The 21,014-nt window shown below is 40.4% G+C and overlaps 1 protein-coding gene across 4 annotated transcripts in view; it reads right to left on the bottom strand.

Annotated features, from left to right (window-relative positions):
• Nucleotides 1-9,572: 9,572 nt before the first annotated feature.
• KCNK2 (potassium two pore domain channel subfamily K member 2) overlaps nt 9,573-21,014 on the bottom strand; it is a 229,902-nt gene continuing 218,460 nt past the window's right edge. For 3 of the 4 annotated variants that reach the window (XM_027082986.1, XM_027082987.1, XM_027082984.1), the window contains exon 7: nt 9,573-13,183. In XM_027082986.1, the coding sequence (XP_026938787.1) occupies nt 12,866-13,183 (318 nt within the window). In that variant the 3' untranslated portion in view covers nt 9,573-12,865. The remainder of the gene's footprint in view (nt 13,184-21,014) is intronic. The other variant, XM_027082985.1, reaches the window with a different exon arrangement.

The following is a 21,014-nucleotide window of genomic DNA, read 5'->3' as shown; positions in this document are numbered from 1 at the left end:
ACAAATTTGTCCATTTCTTCCAGGTTGTCCAATTTATTGGCATAGTGTTGCCTGTAGTAATCTCTCAGGACCCTTTGTATTTCTGCAGTGTCTGTTGTTACTTCTCCTTTTTCATTTCTAATTCTATTGATTTGAGTCTTCTCCCTTTTTTTTCTTGATGGGTCTGGCTAATGGTTTGTCAATTTTGTTTACCTTCTCGAAGAACCAGCTTTTAGTTTTATTGATCTTTGCTATCATTTCCTTCATTTCTTTTTCAATATTGCTGATCTGATCTTTATGATTTCTTTCCTTCTGCTAACTTTTGGGGGGTTTTTGTTCTTCTTTCTCTAATTGCTTTAGGTGCAAGGTTAGGTTTATTTCAGATGTTTCCTGTTTCTTAAGGTAGGATTGTACTGCTATAAACTTTCCTCTTACAACTGCTTTTGCTGTATCCCATAGGTTTGGGGTCGTTGTGTCTCCATTGTCATTTGTTTCTAGGTATTTTTTGAGTTCCTCTTTGATATCTTCAGTGATCTCTTGGTTATTAAGTAGTGTATTGTTTAGCCTCCATGTGTTTGTATTTTTTACAGATTTTTTTCCTGTAATTGATATCTAGTCTCATAGCGTTGTGGTCGGAAGAGATACTTGATACGATTTCAATTTTTTTAAATTTACGAAGGCTTGATTTGTGACCCAAGATATGATCTATCCTGGAGAATGTTCCATGAGCACTTGAGAAAAATGTGTATTCTGTTGTTTTTGAATGGAATGTCCTATAAATATCATTTAAGTCCATCTTGTTTAATGTATCATTTAAAGCTTGTGTTTCCTTATTTATTTTCATTTTGGATGATCTGTCCATTGGTGAAAGTTGGGTGTTAAAGTCCCCTACTATGAATGTGTTACTGTCAATTTCCCCTTTTATGGCTGTTAGTATTTGCCTTATGTATTGAGGTGCTCCTATGTTGGGTGCACAAATATTTACAATTGTTATATCTTCTTCTTGGATTAATGCCTTGATCGTATGTAGTGTCCTTCTTTGTTTCTAGTAATATTCTTTATTTTAAGGTCTATTTTGTCTTATATGAGAATTGCTACTCCAGCTTTGTTTTGATTTCCATTTTCATGGAATATCTTTTTCCATCCCCTCACTTTCAGTCTGTATGTGTCCCTAGGTCTGAAGTGGGTCTCTTGTAGACAGCATACATATGGGTTTTGTTTTTGTATCCATTCAACCAGTCTGTGTCTTTTGGTGGGAGCATTTAATCCATTTACATTTAAGGTAATTATCGATACGTATGTTCCTATTCCCATTTTCTTAATTGTTTTAGGTTTGTTACTGTAGGTCTTTTCCTCCTCTTGTGTGTCTTGCCTAGAGAAGTTCCTTTAGCATTTGTTGTAAAGCTGGTTTTGTGGTGCTGAACTCTCTCAGCTTTTTCTTGTCTGTAAAGGTTTTAATTTCTCCATCAAATCTGAATGAGATCCTTGCTGGGTAGAGTAATCTTGGTTGTAGGTTTTTCTCCTTCATCACTTTAAATATGTCCTGCCACTCCCTTCTGGCTTGCAGAGTTTCTGCTGAAAGATCAGCTGTTAACCTTATGGGGATTCCCTTGTGTGTTATTTGTTGTTTTTCCCTTGCTGCTTTTAATATGTTTTCTTTGTACTTAATTTTTGATAGTTTGATTAATATGTGTCTTGGCATGTTTCTCCTTGGATTTGTCCTGTATGGGACTCTCTGTGCTTCCTGGACTTGGTTAACTATTTCCCATATTAGGGAGGTTTTCAACTATAATCTCTTCAAATATTTTCTCAGTCCCTTTCTTTTTCTTTTCTTCTTCTGGGACCCGTATAATTCGAATGTTGGTGTGTTTAATGTTGTCCCAGAGGTCTCTGAGACTGTCTTCAGTTATTTTCATTCTTTTTTCTTTATTCTGCTCTGCAGTAGTTATTTCCACTATTTTATCTTCCAGGTCACTTACCCGTTCTTCTGTCTCAGTTATTCTGCTATTGATCCCTTCTAGAGTATTTTTAATTTCATTTATTGTGTTGTTCATCATTGCTTGTTTCCTGTTTAGTTCTTCTAGGTCCTTGTTAAATGTTTCTTGCATTTTCTCTGTTCTCTTTCCAAGATTTTGGATCACCTTTACTATCATTATTCTGAATTCTTTTTCAGGTAGACTGCCTATTTCCTCTTCATTTGTTAGGTTTGGTGGCTTTTTACTTTGCTCCATCTGCTGTGTGTTTTTCTGTTTTCTCATTTTGCTTATCTTACTGTGTTTGGGGTCTCCTTTTCACAGGCTGCATGTTCGTAATTCCCTTTGTTTTTGGTGTGTGTCCACAGTGGCTAAGGTTGGTTTTGTGGGTTGTGTAGGCTTCCTGATGGAGGGTAGTAGTGCCTGTATTCTGGTGGATGAGGCTGGATCTTGTCTTTCTGGTGGGCAGGTCCACGTCTGGTGGTGAGTTTTGGGGTGTCTGTGGCCTTATTATGATTTTAGGCAGCCTCTCTGTTAATTAGTGGGGTTGTGTTCCTGTTTTGCTAGTTGTTTGGCATAGGGTGTCCAGCACTGTAGTTTGCTGGTCGTTGAGTGAAGCTGGGTGCTGGCATTGAGATGCAGATCTCTGGGAGATTTTCACCGTTTGATATTATGTGGAGCTGAGAGGTCTCTTGTTGACCAGTGTCCTGAAGTTGGCTCCTCCTCCTCAGAGGCACAGCACTGACTCCTGGCTGCAGCACCAAGAGCCTTTCATCCACAGGGCTCAGAATAAAAGGGAGAAAAAGTAGAAAGAATTACTAGAAGTAGGGAAGGAAGGGAGGGAGGGATGGAGGGAGGGAGGGGGGAGAGAGAGAGAGAGAGTAAGAAAGAAAGGAGGGATGGAGGAGGGAAGGAAGGAAGGAGGGAAGGAAGGAAAAAAGAAAGAAAGAAGATAAAGTAAAATAAAATAAAGTAAAATATAATAAAGTTATGAAAATAAATATTAAGAAAAAAATTTTTTAAAAAAACGACCGATAGAACCCTAGGACAAATGGTGGAAGCAAAGCGATACAAACAAAATCTCGTACAGCAGCATACACATACACTCTCACAAAAAGAGGAAAAGGGGAAAAAAATCATAAATCTTGCTCTCAAAGTCCACCTCCTCAATTTGGGATGATTCGTTGTCTATTCATGTATTCCACAGATGCAGGGTACATCAAGTTGATTGTGGAGCTTTAATCCGCTGCTTCTGAGGCTGCTGGGAGAGATTTCCCTTTCACTTCTTTGTTCATACAGCTCCCGGGGCTCAACTTTGGATTTGGCCCTGCCTCTGCGTGTAGGTCGCTGGAGGGCGTCTGTTTTTTGCTTAGACAGGACGGGGTTAAAGGAGCCGCTGATTCGGGGGCTCTGGCTCACTCAGGCCGGGGGAGGGAGGGTTACGGAGTCCGGGGCGGGCCTGCGGTGGCAGAGGCCGGCGTGACGTTGCACTAGCCTGAGGCACACCGTGCGTTCTCCCAGGGAAGTTGTCCCTGGATCACAGGACCCTGGCAGTGGCGGGCTGTACAGGCTCCCGGGAGGGGAGGTGTGGAGTGTGACCGGTGCTCGCTCACAGGCCTCTTGGTGGGGGCAGCAGCAGCCTTAGTGTCTCATGCCCGTCTCTGGGGTCCGCGCTGATAGCCGCGGCTCGTGCCCATCTCTGAAGCTCCTTTAAGCGGCGTGAATCCCCTCTCCTCGTGCACCGGGAAACAGAGAGAAGAAAAAGTCTCTTGTCTCTTCGGCAGCTCCAGACATTTTCCCGGACTCCCTCCCGGCTAGCCGTGGCACACTAGCCCCCTTCAGGGTGTGTTCACACAGCCAACCCCAGTCCTCTCCCTGCGCTCTGACCTCCGAAGCCTGAGCCTCAGCTCCCATCCCCGCCCGCCCCGGCGGGTGAGCAGACAAGCCTCTCGGGCTGGTGAGTGCCGGTTGGCAACGATCCTCTGTGCGGGAATCTCTCCCCTTTGCCCCTGGCACCCCTGTGGCTGCGCTTTCCTCCACGGCTATGAAACTTCCCCCCTCTGCCACCCGCAGTCTCTGACCACAAAGGGGCTTCCTAGTGTGTGGAAACCTTTCCTCCTCCACGGCTCCCTCCCACTGGTGCAGGTCCCGTCCCTATTCTTTTGTCTCTGTTTATTCTTTTTTCTTTTGCCCTACCCAGGTATGTGGGGAGTTTCTTGCCTTTTGGGAGGTCTGAGGTCTTCTGCCAGTGTTCAGTAGGTGTTCTGTAGGAGTTGTTTCACGTGTAGATGTATTTCTGATGTATCTGTGGCAGGAAGGTGATCTCCGCGTCTTACTCTTCCGCCATCTTCTCTGAGTCTCCCTGTGTGTCTTATGTTGCTATTTTATAACTGTCCTTTTCAGAATCCTGAAAAAATGTTCCAAATGGGATGCAGAAAAGTGATAAAACATGAAGGTGAAACTGGCTCTAGGGAAAAGTTCACTATTAATTATAAACTATTAATAAGGAAGATTTTAAAAATTCCTACATGAATTGTAAATATATTCATTGCTTTTTCCTGAGCACACCTCCACAGAGGATTATCTTATGGCCAGCCTCCATGTGGGCTATGTCAAACTTGGCTGACTTCATTGTTCTCAATGAAATTCTGTACCTTCATCTGCATATTCAATCTATAAAGTTTATCAATCCATACTCAATTTACAATGACACATGCCAGTATTTTGGTCAGATTATCAGAGAATAACACCGTGAAGTTTCTGCTATCCAATGCTTATTAAAAACTGTGCTGAAATAAAAATTTGGGAAACCATTTCTACAGTCTTCTACATTAGTTTCTCAAAGTGTGAATTCTGAACAATGAGCATACGTATGAAAGTGCAATTTTCTGGGCTTCACTTTAGACCTACTTTACAAGCTTCCCTAGTGATGGGACTCAGAAAATTGCCCTTTAATCCAACTTTCTGGTTATTCTTAGAGACACTGAAATTTGTAAAACACTGCTGTGGAAATTCAAAATATTACCAAGACAGGTATCAAAAAGATGTGCAGTTGAATCATATAATTTTGACTCATGCAGAAGAAATGCTTTCACTAAACTAAAACTGGTGATATTCCATTATCTTATATCTAGAACCAATATGAAAACAGTCGTAGAAACCACTACAACTTTTTTGGTTTGAATATTGTGTTCTGTTTCTTCTGCATCTCTCTGTGTTACCTATATGAAGGCCCATATAAAATGTCTATTTTTAGAACTCAGTGCTGGAAAGACTTTGTTTTCATGAGCTGTGGATACACTTGCTTATCATGGACAATGGGAAACAAGTCATTGGTTTACTGATAAATGTTTCACTTTTCAATGTGGCTGCCTAGAAAATAGAAGTGGAATAAGTGCTCAGAGTTATCATCTCTGTATTAAAAAAATTATTTCTCCCCATCCTGCCTTTACCTTCTACTCCAATATGTAACTTCTATAGTTGTCTTCAAAAAAGAACCTGAGGCAAGGATTTGGGTGCACGTGATATTTGGAGACTTGCACTCAGGAGAAAGGGAGTGAGGAAAATGGGAGAGAATGGAGGAAGGTGCTAAGCAAGGATGTGGTCTCAGCTGGAATCTGGCCTCAGCCTGGCTCCACAGAGAGCTCTGGAGTGTAAGTTGCAGCACAGAGTTAAGTGCCACCTAGGGCTAAGATGTCTGTTTTGTTATCCCCATGTCAATTAGTGGCTGTGGGTCACCCATATTGGGGAAGGGCTGGAGCTGCAAAAGGTTGAGGTGTCTTCTAATCTGCATAGGGTTGCTTTCTAGAGAAGCAGGTGGCTGTGAACTGGATCATCCAAAACTCAGAGCAGCTGGGGATGGGGCCACTGGCCCTTAATAGCAACGGTGTCCACTAGAGTTGTCATGTATGTTTTCGTTTCTGTTTTTCTATTTTAATGGGCAACTTAGTTATACTTCTCCTTTCCAAGAAGAGAAGATGTCCCGGGAACATACGTTAAAATTAACAGAACCAAATTAAGTAGTGTAAGCAGGGTAAAATAAATGGAGACTAAAATATATATATATATATATATATATATATATATATATATATATGCTTTGCTGATAAAAATTGTTTACCACAAAGAAAATGTACACAGTAATTACTAGAATACCAGCCCACAAGTAATGCTTGTGATTAACATTTAGGTTGAAAATGTTCTCAGATCTTCTTATTTAACTCATATGAGAGGATTGTTCTGACTTGCATCGAAATACACCTAATCTATGTAACATTTAAAACCGGGTTAATATTTAGAAGGGGAATTTTATTTATCAATATTGACTGGTGACATCAACTTCTCATTTTCAACGTGCAGACTTCTAACGTCAGTGATTCCCACATTCATTTCTCTTCCCAGGGTCCCTGACCTGAACTCATTTGAGTATTCTAACTGCCCATGGAGGGTTTTCATTTCGGTGACCCAGCAGGTGCCTTCAATTCAAAACCTTCTCCCCCTTCCTCCTAGCCCACATCTACCCAGTGCCCTCCTGTGGTTCAGACCCAAATCTCTCTCTCAGGGACTTCCTGCCATACTTCTCATCTCATTCCCCTCAGCATCTATTCCACACTTTTGCCAGAGTGATTGTTCTAGAAGTACACATCTATTCACAACGCTCCCTATTTTAAGGTTTGAAATGACTTTCCTACTGCCAAATGCAGAATACTCCTAAAGGGATCACAGTTCTTTCTGAGGAGTCTGGCTCCAGGCCAAAATGCTATGTGTGATCTTTCAGCCCCCAGCATAGGCGATTTCATGGTTTTGTCTGGCAGTTGTCGTGGAAGCTGCCCTTCCCATAGCCAGAGCACTGTCATCTTCTGCAGAGTTGTAGTCACTCAGATTCAGGCACCTCTTATTCAGAGACCTCCTTATTGGGGCCTCAACTGAGGTACTTTTCTCCACTCTGACTCAGTAACTCTCCACTGCTAGCCCTTCTCCCTTCCCTTCTGCCTCAGCCTTCCAGGACCATGAACAGGCAAGAGCCTTTTTGTCCAGGGCTCCTCTGCACCGAGACATTCCCTCCATCTGTGCTGCATGTCCATGTCCTGCCATCTCCTAGAAAGCAGACATTTAATTGGCTTAGTATTTCTAGTGATTGGCACATTAAAAGCTCTTGAAAAATGCTGACTTGGTAAACCACGAACAGAGTAATATTTTCTTTGCGCATACAAAGTAATCACTGAAGAGATTCATACACTTGGCTAATCGGTTTGCATATATCTAGACCTTGGCAATATTAAACTTTCTCAATGCATGCATAAACTCTTAATTGTTGCACCTGAGAAACAAAATGGGTTAGATAGATATCCTAATAGTATCTGATGCTATCTTTCCATCTCTAAAATACTTGGGTAATGATAAAATTTGAGTCTGCACCAGATATTACCACTTACTAATGCTCATTTAGAATTTTTAATAAAACTCCGAAAACATAGTCTAATATCAATAACATTTAAAAGTCTAAAATGTTTTTTAAACAAAATAGGTAGTATGATAAAAATTGTCTACACACTACTCTTTCTTAATTGTGTAGTGTAGAAAGAGATACCATCTACGAAAGTCAGGCATCAATGGGATAAAAACTAATGTTTACTCTATGAGTTGATTTCAAAATTATACCATGTAAGTGACTAATACTCTCAGTTGGATACAGTTCAAGATGTACCCAATAATGGATTTCTTCCCAGACTGCTTATAAATTTAAGCATGAAAAAGCTGAATTTCATTTGGCAAGGATAATGTGCATTTTGCTTTCTACTAATAAAAGGCACCCATTTCCTAGTATTAGCAAATATGATTTACACTTAATTTCTAAACAAATTTTCAGGATTAAATTATAATTGAAAAGCTTCGATAGTATCTATTGGAAGCCAAAATTTGAAAGTGAAAATAATGAAACCCTTGTTTAGAACAAGTAAGAGTGTATAATGACAAACTGCAAGTCTCCTTAGTTGAAGAATTGGTTTTGATTTTTTTATATACAATGAGTAACTAGTACCAGCCTGTCAGTTAATAAGAGAAATATTTGTATCCCATTTACTACTAAGCCAGTAGAAGAGGACAGATAAATGTTTGCAGAGCTGAGAAAATGTGGGATATTTATACTGCAGATGGTTACAATAGTTAAGTCCCTGTTTTTATCCCCATTCAGTTATTCATCATGTATTTTTTGAGCACCTACTATATGTACTTTGCTAGTATTTGGAAATAAAAGTACTTTAGTGAGCGAAAACAAATGAGTTAGATTCTAGTGGGAAAGATAGATAATCAACAGGAATAGTGATGAATCTAATCATAAACAGGGAAATAAACAGGGTTTTATAGAGTGTATTATAAAGTTACCTGAATTGGAGTCAGGGAAAGCTTATCAGAGAAAGTGATACTTAAGCTGAGTTATGAAGAATGAGGAGGATTTTGTTAGGTGAAAAAATGTTGAGGAGGAAAAAGGGAGCAAGCATTCCAGGCATAACTTCATGGAAAAAGACAAATCCACTGGGGCTGGGATACAGAGAGGTAGAGAGTGATACAATATGAGCTCAGAGAGGATGGTATAAGGGAGGCTAAAAGAAGGCCCATTTGAAGGATTCTGGTCTTATTCCTAAAGAAATGAAGGACAATTAGTGGATTTGAACTGGACAGTAACACAATCAGATTTGCATATGAAAAAGACCACTCTTTCATCTGGAGCAGAGAATGAAACAAAAGCAGTTAATAGAAGGGGGAGCTATGGCGGTGGCTTGGATAAAAGTTATGACTTTGTATAAACTCAAGACACATTCAGGGTGCAAGTCAATATGTCTTGGTGATAGGTGGGTATGGGGGAAGGAGAGACAGTGACATCCAAGATGACTTGCCCAACCAAATGGACGGTGATGCCATTTGCTGAAATAGGTGACACCTAAGGAGGCCCAGGTCTGGGGAAAGATAATGAGAGTTTTAGTTATGCTGAGGTGCCTTTGAGAAATGGAGATATCCAACTGGAGTTAGCTAGATGAAGATGGAGCTCAGAGAGAAATCCAATCTGAGAGGGCAAAAGAAAAAGAATAAAGACCAGGCAGCGAGTCTTTGGTGAATGTACAGAAGTACTTTGGAAAAGAATGACAGATAAAAAGAAAACAAAATAGCTGTAAACTGAGACGAGCATAACACAGTGAACATATTTTATAATGCTAATCCTAGGAAAATAACAAATGTTTTCATGAATATTAGAAATAGTAAAAACTGGGTGGGGCTTAGTGAACAAATGATGTTGAGTCAAACAAAAGAGCAGAGTCAAAAGTTCTGGTTATGGGAACGAATCCCTGCCTTTTAGGAAGGGGTAGCTGAGATCTGGGAGGGGAAGTACCATATGTGAAACAAAAGCTGTATAATCCTTTGAGGTGGGGTGGGATGAAGGAGGCCCGTGGAGTTATGAAGATTCCCCCTTATTAAGATAGCCACAGTAAGTTACTGCCAAAAGTTTCTACCTAAAGTAACCAGGTTACTCCATACCATCTCAGAACCAGCAGATGAGCATGTGCAAGACCAGTAAGTTTCTCTGGAAAAGAACATTTAAGTAAAGTCATGCTGAAGCAAAAATCATATATTAATTTTAATGCAGTTATGAGTATTCAAATAGAGACAGCTTTTACTTTACACAAAAGCAAATTTATACTCACACTTTGATAAGGAATGCAAACCACAAATAAGTTATGATTTTACTAGAACAGCAAACATTTTTCTTTAAAGGAAAACAAAAATAGTCCTAGGCATAAATAGCTATCTCAAGTCTTCAGAATGTCTAAATATTTTTTTCTGGTGTTCAATGTAAAATTTCTCTTAGTCTGAACTTTTGGCCTTCAGAATCAATGAATTCTACAGATTGTTTTATACAAAGTGAGGTGGGATTTAGTCCTCCTTTTATGTCATGTTCCTTAGAATATGAGAAAAAGACCAAGCCTTACACCCTTCTCTCATTTTTTTTGATGGCCAAGACAAATTATTCAATTCCTTCTTGACTTTAGAAGTTTCACTTTTTCCTGTATTGCAAGAGTGAAATATTATTGAAAAAAAAGGCAGTGTCACATGAACTATGGCAGCAAAGTACATAGATTTATGTAATAAATTAATAGAACTCCAAAACAGTCATTTTAAATTTACTAGTTGTAAGGTGGATAGAAAGCCTTGTCTAGAACCCATGTCTAAGATTCCAGATCAGACAGGTTCCTGATCCTTGCTGGGTTTGGTACTTTTTATTTTCCCAAATATCCTTCAGTGCAAAACTACTCATTCTTAAACTGGTCCATTGAAAAAATAAACTCATAAACTATGTCAAAACCTTTGTCAATATTCTCTCCACAAGAAGTAAACAGAATGAAACTTGAAAAAATAAAATTGATATAATACACACACGTTTCCTTAGATTTTCCCCAATCTATCTTAAGGATAATGCTAGGATCAGTTTTAGGATATTTACTGAGTATCAAGGTGCCTGGGAATGAATAAATAAATTTATGTAAGATACTGACAAGGTATGTAGTCCAAATATTGGGGGTATGAGGTTTAGAAGATTAGTTGGCAACTACCTTCTTTAGGCTTCAACACTGCCAGGATGTTTGACTTTTCCTACAAAAAACATTCAGGTGCCCATGTTCGGCATTCCAATTACTTCAGTGTCAAGACAAGGCCTAACAATGATTTAAGATATTGATATAATATAATTTAATAGAAACCATCTTGAATTTATATGCTCTTTAAAATATCATATTTTAAAAGTGAAATATCAGGGTTTTACTTTTGATTAACAGCCACCAAGAAGAACATCTGCATGTATTTAACAAGGGTAGTAATACTGCATCAAAAATATTTCTTGAATACTGTGAACAAAGGAGCCACAAAAACTCAGCATGAAAAGTGGAGTTCTGGAGTTCTGCACAGCCAGAATCAGATCTAAATCCTCAGCAGCAAGCAGGAGACTCAGAAAATGCCGACTTTAATTACAAACTTTATTTGTCAATACAATTCACAGTTTATACATGGTGCATTCCACCATATGAACTTTCAGAACAGTTATTGAGGAAGTGGGTGTAGCTTTCCTTCTAAAAGAGCCTGACTTTCTAAAATTTTGGTTAGAATTTTTTAAGTTTATAAAAGTACCTTCAACAAGTTAACTGAATATTTACATTTCTAGGTTAAATTTAAACTTTGGAAAATAAGCATCTATTAAGTTTTTTTTTTAAGATCCTGGGTTTATTTTTTAAGACCCTAATCTGAATGCCACTTATTCAGATACACCCCTGACCCCCAAGAATAAAAGTAATGTTTTGCAATTATATTTAGGGAAATCATTTTCTTTCTGCATTTTACAAATTATATTTACAATGTACAGCAGATCTGTGTATGAAAATAAAAGAAAGAGTAGCAATCTACTAGGTGCCTTTACTGAATTTCTTCTGAATCTTGAAAACATCCAAAGAGTTGCAAGATATAAAATTAAACTAAAGAGGATTAACAGCCTTTTCTATCTTTAAAAAAAAAACTCTCAAGATTTAAATTGTGCTATAACAGCTTTTTCTCTAATGTCAGAGATGAATTATGCCTGCAATCTGCATTTTTCCATGTGCAAAATCACAGTGATCCCAGTTTCAACTCTGCTCTCACACTCAGCCACAACTCCAGAGGTACACCCACAGAAGGTCAGGACTGTGCCCAGCTCTGCCTCCTACATTCCCTCCCCTCATCTGGCAGAAGTTACCCAAGGAAAGAAAATGATACGCGCTTTTCATACATCAAAAAGCAAATAGATGCTGGCAGTACAATGTTTATTAGCAAATGCTTGTAACACATCGTTTTACTGTCTGTCTTCTTTTCATCCAAATGGCAATTCACACCAACTGTCTAAATTCGCCTTCAAGAATACCCATTTTCATAGTTTTGTCAGACCATTTATGTATATATATGGATATATATATATATGGCTTTCCTTCTTCCACTGTTAAAAGATGTATATATAGTTAGTCAAAAATGATAAATTTTAAATACTGCCAGGAAAAAAGGGACTGATTGAGAGCAGTCAGTTTTACTGGCCTGGTAATAATTACACTGTATATATGTACCATTGGTACCTGAGTCAAATAAATACTCAGAGGGGCCGTCTTTGCACCTCATTTCTCTGCAGTGCCTTTAACGCTAGGGTTTCTGAGTGTTGCTTCAATGTCCATCTAATTTGGCATCTAGTCCTTCTTCGGGCATCATCACTCCGGTCATTTTACACGCTGTTTCCAGCAAGGTATGGTATTCAAACAGGAGTTGTGGGGTAAAGGACTGCGGAGTTGAGCCTAGGGGTGGGGCGGGGAAGGAGAAACCACACATTAGCTAGAGAGGTTCTGTTTCTTTGTAAGATAAGGCACTGACAGAAAATTTCTTAGGTAAAAGGCTGCATAAGAATTTCTTGCCATTTACAAAAAGAAATGTTGTCATCCATAAATGGTCCATAATCTAGGCTCAGTTAGGTAGACCCTGAAAAGTTAAGGACTGATCCCTCAAAGCTACATTATTACCGGAAACAATTATAATTCATTCTGAGGCCTTTTGGCACATTTGGAAAAGAGAGAGGAAAACAGTCTGGGCACAAAAAGGCATCAGACATTGCTTGTTTTATTCCACTGGTCAAAGAAAGTGGACCATTCAACAAGAATCATCAAAAAGATAGTGCTGGCTCAGAATTCAAATTCTCTTGATGGTAGATGACCATGATAGGTGTATCTATTTTTTTTTTTTTTTTTTCCTTTTTGGAGCTCATGCACAATTTAAAAAACGCTACCGACAACAGTCAAAAAGAGCATATAGAAGTCCTCACCTATGGCTATGCCTAGGGCTCTTCAAAGAGAGGGCTATTTAATGTTCTCAATAACAGCAATTTCCTCGCCTGCACAGTGTGGCGTCAATCCGTTCAAATAGATACTTTCAGTTTTCAGTAAGGGAGGCAAGACATCCCTCTCGCTGGCGAGGTGGTTCACTGACAGGGTCCTCCTACAGGGAGTCAGCTCCTGGTTGTGGTTTCCAGCCAGTTCTGCGGAGAGCTTCCGCTTTATGGAGGTGGCACGCTGGAACTTGTCGTAAATCTCCACACTCAGCCGCCTCCTGGTTTCCTTGAATTCGGCCGTGACGTTGGCTGTCCACTCAGCAGCATGGGCTCTGAACTCTCCCACCTAGAACATGCACACAGAGAAATGACAGAGACACCAACAGGACAGTCAATGTTTTGTGTGCTTTACCTTCCGATCACTGTATTTGGGGGTTTTGAAAAGAACATTGTAGACTTTTGTAATATGAGAGGTCTGACAATTGAGGTACTTAGGCAAGTTGTGAGGAAGAAGCTTCCATTTTATATAGATATGACTCTAAAAATGAATCTGTGAGCTTAAACTCTATTAACCAAATTATATTAGAGGTACTAGATGCCCTTGTTTTGGGAAACAAATCCTGTCATCGAAACTTCTGATCAAAAGGCAATCTCTAACTTTTTAAAGCTCTGTTTCTTTTTTAATCCGTAATTTAAAGAAGTATTTGAATGTAGAGAAGGCAATAAGACATAGGAGAAGCAGCAAGACAGAGTAAAAGAGCCTGGAGTGTGAACCCAGGTGACCTGGTTGGTTCTCATAGCAGTGATGCTGTTTGCTCAGGATATAAACAGAGATTTTAGAGAGCGGAAATGGTGTGTGCAAGAACTTTGACTCCAACCCCACACTGGTCATTTAGGAATCCTCTATTTACTAAATAAGCAATAAAATACTTTGTTTCTGATTCCAGGGAAAGCAAATAAACAAGGCCTGGCAAGTTCATTTTGAGGCCCATTTGGAGAATGATTAAGTCCAAGGAATAGTTTCTCAATGAATGTTTGTGGCATTAGTGAAGTTAACCTGTCTGAGCTGCCATTTCCTCAGCTGTGGAACAGGCATCTTCACAGCACACACCTAGCAGGATGGCTGGGTAATACACTTCAACTGCAAGAGCCTATCACTGTATAGTTGTCACTGTGGCCTTTGTTTGAGGTTGAAGAAAAAGACATTGCCAAGTGCTAAGCGTGTGCATACTGTTTTCTTTGACCTCTTTAAAATTATAGCTGCACTTTAGTGACCTGAAACAGCATAATGACCCATCCCATGGGAAACTTTATAATCTTAACCAACTAGAATTTAATAATCTAGGATATCTCTTAGAATAATCTCCTAACGTGGAACAACTCCCCCATTCCCTATTGCTAGCACTTCTGCTCTTGGATTAGGGAGCTCCACAGAACTCAATTTTTAAGTGAAATGGGCTCCTTTTCACCTGGCAAGCAAATAACTACTGCTTTGTTTTGTCTTATTTTACCTCTGTCGCTTTTTGTTTAAAATTTGGATGTGATCAGAAACTGATGGTTTCTGCTACAGTCTGAACGTTGGTGTCTCCTGAAAATTCATATGTTGAAATACTAACTGCAAAGGTGATTATATTAGGAGGTGGGGCCTTAGGGAGGTGCTTAAGTCATGAAGTGAAGCCTTCATGAATGAGATCAGCACTCTTACAAAAGAGGTTCCAGAGAGATCCCTCACCCCTTCCACCATGTGAGGACACACAGTAAGAAGGCTCTGTCTACAAACCAGGAAGAGTCCTCACTCTGTCATGTTGGCACTGTGATCTTGAATCTCTAGAACTGTGAGAAATCAATGCTGTTTATAAGATCCCCAGTGTGTGGTATTTTGTTATAGCAGCTTGATCGGACAAAGTTGGGTTCTAAATATTTATACTGAAAATCTGATTTATAAGAGAGCATATGTATGTACGTCTACTTCAACATGATGTATACGTGCACTCGGATGGTCATAGATATGTTTGTGTGTATGTGTGTGTACGAAAACTGTTCAAATATCCTTAGAAGGTGGCACATGGCAGACCAACTCTTCCTCATCCATCCATAATCACGTACATGCACACATTTGATGATCTACCTTTATTTTATAAAGGTCTTTTATTTCCCACTTGCATTGACCTAGCAAGAAATAATTGCTTGTTTTCTGGGTCTGGTTCTGAAAAAAGCGAACTGGAAAAATGAGAACTTTGTGGCATGCATAACTGGCAAGATCAATCATTCCTTAATCACTGAGGCAACTTAAAGGGAACTTGCAGGGAAAGAAGTGCTAAATTTATAGTGATTCAGCCTGAAGATTCTTACTGTTCCCATAAGGGACCGTGTATGACTGTACTTAGCTCTAAAAGCAATTATTGAATGTTTAATTCTGCTTTGGGGGGACTCTCTGGTTAGAAAAGTATAGGCAGTATCAGTCAGTGGTAAAAAAAATGCTGAATCACTCCAAATGCACTTATAAAAAATGCTGAATCACTCCAAATGCACTTATAAATAAACCCTCCAACTGTTGATATTCTTTTTCTATATACCTAGCTGTCTTTTTGATTAGACTAAGCATTCTTGAGTTCGGAGTCTATACTACATTCATTGGTGTATATAAAACATCTAATGTCTGGAATAGAGAAGGCACTGAGTAGAAACTTGATGAATACTATCAAGAAAGTTTCAAAATAATATTTCAACATAAACAGTTAAGAGATTCAGTTGTTTCTCTACCAGTTTCAATTTAATTTTAAAGACGGAAAATTGCAGCCTGCTTAAAGATGGTGCAGAAACACAAAGAGAAAACCTGATTAATATGGTCTTGAACAATACAGTTAATCATTGTCCAACATGTTATTAAATTCTTCTAGTTTACAGTACAGATAATCCTGAGCAGTGTGAAATTTGCTATTTTATTTGTTTATTTATTTATTTATTTATTTGTGGTACGCAGGCCTCTCACTGTTGTGGCCTCTCCCGTTGCAGAGCACAGGCTCCGGATGCGCAGGCTCAGCGGCCATGGCTTGTGGGCCCAGCCGCTCCACGGCATGTGGGATCTTCCCGGACTGGGGCACAAACCCGTGTCCCCTGCATCGGCAGGCGGACTCTCAACCACTGCGCCACCAGGGAAGCCCTGAAATTTGCTATTTAAAATAAAACAGTAGGAGATCTTCAAGACTGCAGAGGAGTAAGATGTAGAGATCATCTTCCTCCCCACAATACATCAGAAATACATCTACACGTGGAACAACTCCTACAGAACACCGACTGAACGCTGGCAGAAGACCTCAGACTTCCCAAAAGGTAAGAAACTCCCCGTGTACCTTGGTAGGGCAAAAGAAAAATGAAAAAACAGAGAAAAAAGACTAGGGATGGGACTTGCACCTCTGGGAGGGAGCTGTGAAGGAGGAAAAGTTTCCACACACTAGGAAGCCCCTTCACTGGTGGAGACGGGGGGCAGAGGGGGAGCTTCGGAACCACGGAGGAGAGTGCAGCAACAGGGGTGCAGAGGGCAAAGCAGAGAGATTCCCGCACAGAGGATTGGTGCCGACCAGCACTCACCAGCCCAAGAGGCTTGTCTGCTCACCCACTAGGGTGGGTGGGGGCTGGAAGCTGAGGCTCAGGCTTCAGAGGTCGGATCCCAGGGAGAGGACTGGGGCTGGCTGCGTGAACACAGCCTGAAGGGGGCTAATGCGCCACAGCTAGCTGGGAGGGAGTCCGGGAAAAAGTCTGGAGCTGCTGAAGAGGCAAGAGACTTCTTGCCTGTATGTTTCCCGGTGCGCGAGGAGAGAGGATTAACAGCGCCACCTAAAGGAGCTCCAGAGACGGGCGCGAGCCACAGCTATCCATGCAGACACCGGAGACAGGCATGGGACACTACGGCTGCTGCTGCAGCCACCAAGAAGCCTGTGTGCAAGCACAGGTCACTATCCATACCTCCCCTCCTGGGAGCCTTGCAACCCGCCATTGCCAGGGTCCCCTGATCGAGAGACAACTTCCCTGGAAGAACACACAGCGCGCGCCTCAGGCTGTTGCAATGTCACACCGGCCTCGGCCGCTGCAGGCTCACCCCACATTACGTACCCCTCCCTCTCCCCTAGCCTGAGTGAGCCAGAGCCCCCTAATCAGCTGCTGGTTTAACTCCGTCCTGTCTGAGTAAAGAACAGATGCCCTCACGTGACCTACATGCAGAGGCGGGGCCAATCCAAAGCTGAAACCCAGGAGCTGTGAGAACAAAGAAGAGAAAGGGAAATTTCTCCCAGCAGCCTCAGGAGCAGCAGATTAAATCTGCACAATCAGGGCTTCCCTGGTGGCACAGTGTTTGAGAGTCTGCCTGCCGATGCAGGGGACACGGGTTCGTGCCCTGGTCCGGGAAGATCCCACATGCCGTGGAGTGGCTGGGCCCGTGAGCCATGGCCACTGAGCCTGCGCGTCCGGAGCCTGTGCTCCACAACGGCAGAGGCCACAACAGTGAGAGGCCCGCATACCGAAAAAAAAAAAAAAAATCTGCACAAATTGATGTTCCCTGCATCACTGGAATACCTGAATAGACAACAAATTATCCCAAAACTGAGACGGTGGACTTTGGGAGCACTGTACTTCTGAGCCATGTGGCTGACAGGGTCTTGGTGCTCCAGCCAGGTGTCAGGCCTGTGCCACTGAGGTGGGAGAGCCAAGTTCAGGACACTGGTCCACCAGAGACATCCCGGCTCCACATAATATCAGACGGCAAAAGCTCTCCCACAGATCTCCATCTCAACGCTAAGACTCAGCTCCACTCAACGACCAGCAAGCTACAGTGCTGGACACCCTATGCCAAACAACAAGCAAGACAGGAACACAAAACCACCCATTAGCAGAGAAGCTGCCTAAAATCGAAATAAGGTCAGAGGCACCCCAAAACACACCACTGGACGCAGTCCTGCCCACCAGAAAGACAAGATCCAGCCTCATCCACCACAACACAGGCACCAGTCCCCTCCACCAGGAAGCCTACACAACCGACAAAACCAATCTTAGGCACTGAGGGCAGACACCATAAACAACAGGAACTATGAACCAGCAGCCTGCGAAAGGAGACCCCGAACACAGTAAGTTAACCAAAATGAGAAGACAGAGAAGCACACAGCAGATGAAGGAGCACGTTAAAAACCCATCAGACCAAACAAATGCAGAGGAAATAGGCAGTCCACCTGAAAATTCAGAACAATGATAGTAAGTAAAGATGATCCAAAATCTTGGAAATAGAATGGAGAAAATAGAAGAAACATTTAACAAGGACCTAGAAGAACTAAAGTGCAAACAATGATGAATAACACAATAAATGAAATTTAAAATAAAAGGAATCAATAGCAGAATAACTGAGGCAGAAGAACGGATAAGTGACCTGGAAGATAAAATAGTGGAAATAGGGCTTCCCTGGTGGCGCAGTGGTTGAGAATCTGCCTGCCAATGAAGGGGACACGGGTTCGAGCCCTGGTCTGGGAAGATCCCACATACCGCGGAGCAACTGGACCTGTGAGCCACAACTACTAAGCCTGTGCGTTTGGAGCTTGTGCTCTGCAACAAGAGAGGCCGCGATACTGAGAGGCCCGCACCTGCTTACCGCAACTAGAGAAAGCCCTTGCACAGAAACGAAGACACAACACAGCCAAAAATAAATAAATAAATTAATTAATTTTTTAAAAATAGTGGAAATAACTATGGCAGAGCAGAATAAAGAAAAAAGAATGAAAAGAATTCAGAACAGCACAGAGACCTCTGGGACAACATTAAATGCACAAACATTCAAATTATAGGGGTCCCAGAAGAAGAAGACAAAAAGAAAGGGACTGAGAAGAGATTATAGTTGAAAAATTCCATAATACGGGAAAGGAGATAATCAACTCCAGGAAGCACAGAGAGTCCCATACAGGATAAATGCAAGGAGAAATCGCCAAGACAAATATTAATCAAACTATCAAAAATTAAATATAAAGAAAAAATATTAAAATCAGCAAGGGAAAAGAAAATAATAACATACAAGGGAACCCCCCATAAGGTTAACAGCTGATCCTTCAGCAGAAACACTGCAAGCCAGAAGAGAGTGGCAGGACATATTTAAAGTGATGAAAGGGAAAAACCTACAACCAAGATAACTCAACACAGCAAGGATCTCATTTGGATTCAACAGAGAAGTTAAAACATTTACAGAAAAGCAAAAGCTAAGAGAATTCAGCACCACAAAACCAGCTTTACAGCAAATGCTAAAGGAACTTCTCTAGGCAGGAAACACAAGAGAAGGAAAAGATCTACAATAACAAACCCCAAACAATTAAGAAAATGATAATAAGAACATACGTATCGATAATTACCTTAAATATAAATGGATTAAATGCTCCCACCAAAAGACAATAGACTGGCTGAATGGATACAAAAACACGACCCATACATATGCTGTGTACATGAGACCCACTTCAGACCTAGGGACACATACAGACTGAAAGTGAGGGGATGGAAAAAGATATTCCATGCAAATGGAAATCAAAAGAAAATGGGAGTAGCAATTCTCATATCAGACAAAATAGACTTTAAAACAAAGAATATTACAAGAGACAAAGGACACTACATAATGATCAAGGGATCAATCCAAGAAGAAGATATAACAATTGTAGATATTTATGCACCCCACATAGGAGCACCTCAATACATAAGGCAAATACTAACAGCAATAAAAGGGGAAATCGACAGTAACACAATCAGAGTACGGGACTTTAACACCCCATTTTCACCCACGGACAGATCATCCAAAATGAAAATAAATAAGGAAACACAAGCTTTAAATGATACATTAAACAAAATGGACTTGATATTTATAGGACATTCCATCCAAAAACAACAGAATACACTTTCTTCTCAAGTGCTCATGTAACATTCTCCAGGATAGATCATATCTTGCGTAACAAATGAAGCTTTGGTAAATTTAAGAAAATTGAAATTGTATCAAGTATCTTTGCCGACCACAATGCTATGAGACTAGATATCAATTACAGGAAAAAATCTGTAAAAAATACAAACACATGGAGGCTAAACAACAAACTACTACAAAGCCAAGAGATCACTGAAGATATCCGAGAGGAAATAAAAAAATACCTAGAAACAAATGACAAAACAGGACGACCCAAAATCTATGGGACGCAGCAAAAGCAGTTCTAAAAGGGAAGTTTATAGCAAAACAATCCTACCTCAAGACAGAAGAAACATCTCAAACAACCTAACCTTACATCTAAAGCAATTAGAGAAAGAAGAACAAAAAAACCCCAAAGTTAGCAGAAGGAAAGAAATCATAAAGATCAGATCAGAAATAAATGGAAAACAAATGAAAGAAACAACAGCAAAGGTCAATAAAACTAAAAGCTGGTTCTCTGAGAAAATAAACAAAATTGAAAAACCATTAGCCAGACTCATCAAGAAAAAAAGGGAGAAGACTCACATCAATAGAATTAGAAATGAAAAAGGAGAAGTAACAACAGACACTGCAGAAATACAAAGGATCATGAGAGATTACTACAAGCAACTCTATGCCAATAAAATGGACAACCTGGAAGAAATGGACAAATTCTTAGAAAAGCACAACCTTCCAAGACTGAACCAGGAAGAAACAGAAAATATAAACAGACCAATCACAAGCACTGAAATTGAGACTGTGATTAAAAATCTTCCAACAAACAAAATCCCATGACCAGATGGCTTCTATCAAACATTTAGAGAACAGCTAATACCTATCCTTCTCAAAGTCTTCCAAAATATAGCAGAGGGAGGATCACTCCCAAACTCATTCTACGAGGCCACCATCACTCTGATACCAAAACCAGCCAAGATGTCACAAAGAAAGAAAACTACAGGCCAATATCACTGATGAACATAGATGCAAAAATCCTCAACAAAATACTAGCAAACAGAATCCAACAGCACATTAAAAGGATCATACACCATGATCAAGTGGGGTTTATTCCAGAAGTGCAAGGATTCTTCAATATACGCAAGTCAATCAATATACGTAAATCAATCAATTAACAAATGAAGGAGAAAAACCATATGATCATCTCAATAGATGGAGAAAAAGCTTTCGACAAAATTCAACACCCATTTATGATAAAAACCCTCCA

Source organism: Aethalodelphis obliquidens, unplaced genomic scaffold (genome assembly GCF_003676395.1).
Source record: "Aethalodelphis obliquidens isolate GAN/ISIS:26980383/991018 unplaced genomic scaffold, ASM367639v1 scaffold48, whole genome shotgun sequence".
Taxonomy (NCBI): Eukaryota; Metazoa; Chordata; class Mammalia; order Artiodactyla; family Delphinidae; genus Aethalodelphis; species Aethalodelphis obliquidens.
Note: the sequence above shows the minus strand (reverse complement) of the source record. Positions and strands in the feature narration are given on the sequence as shown.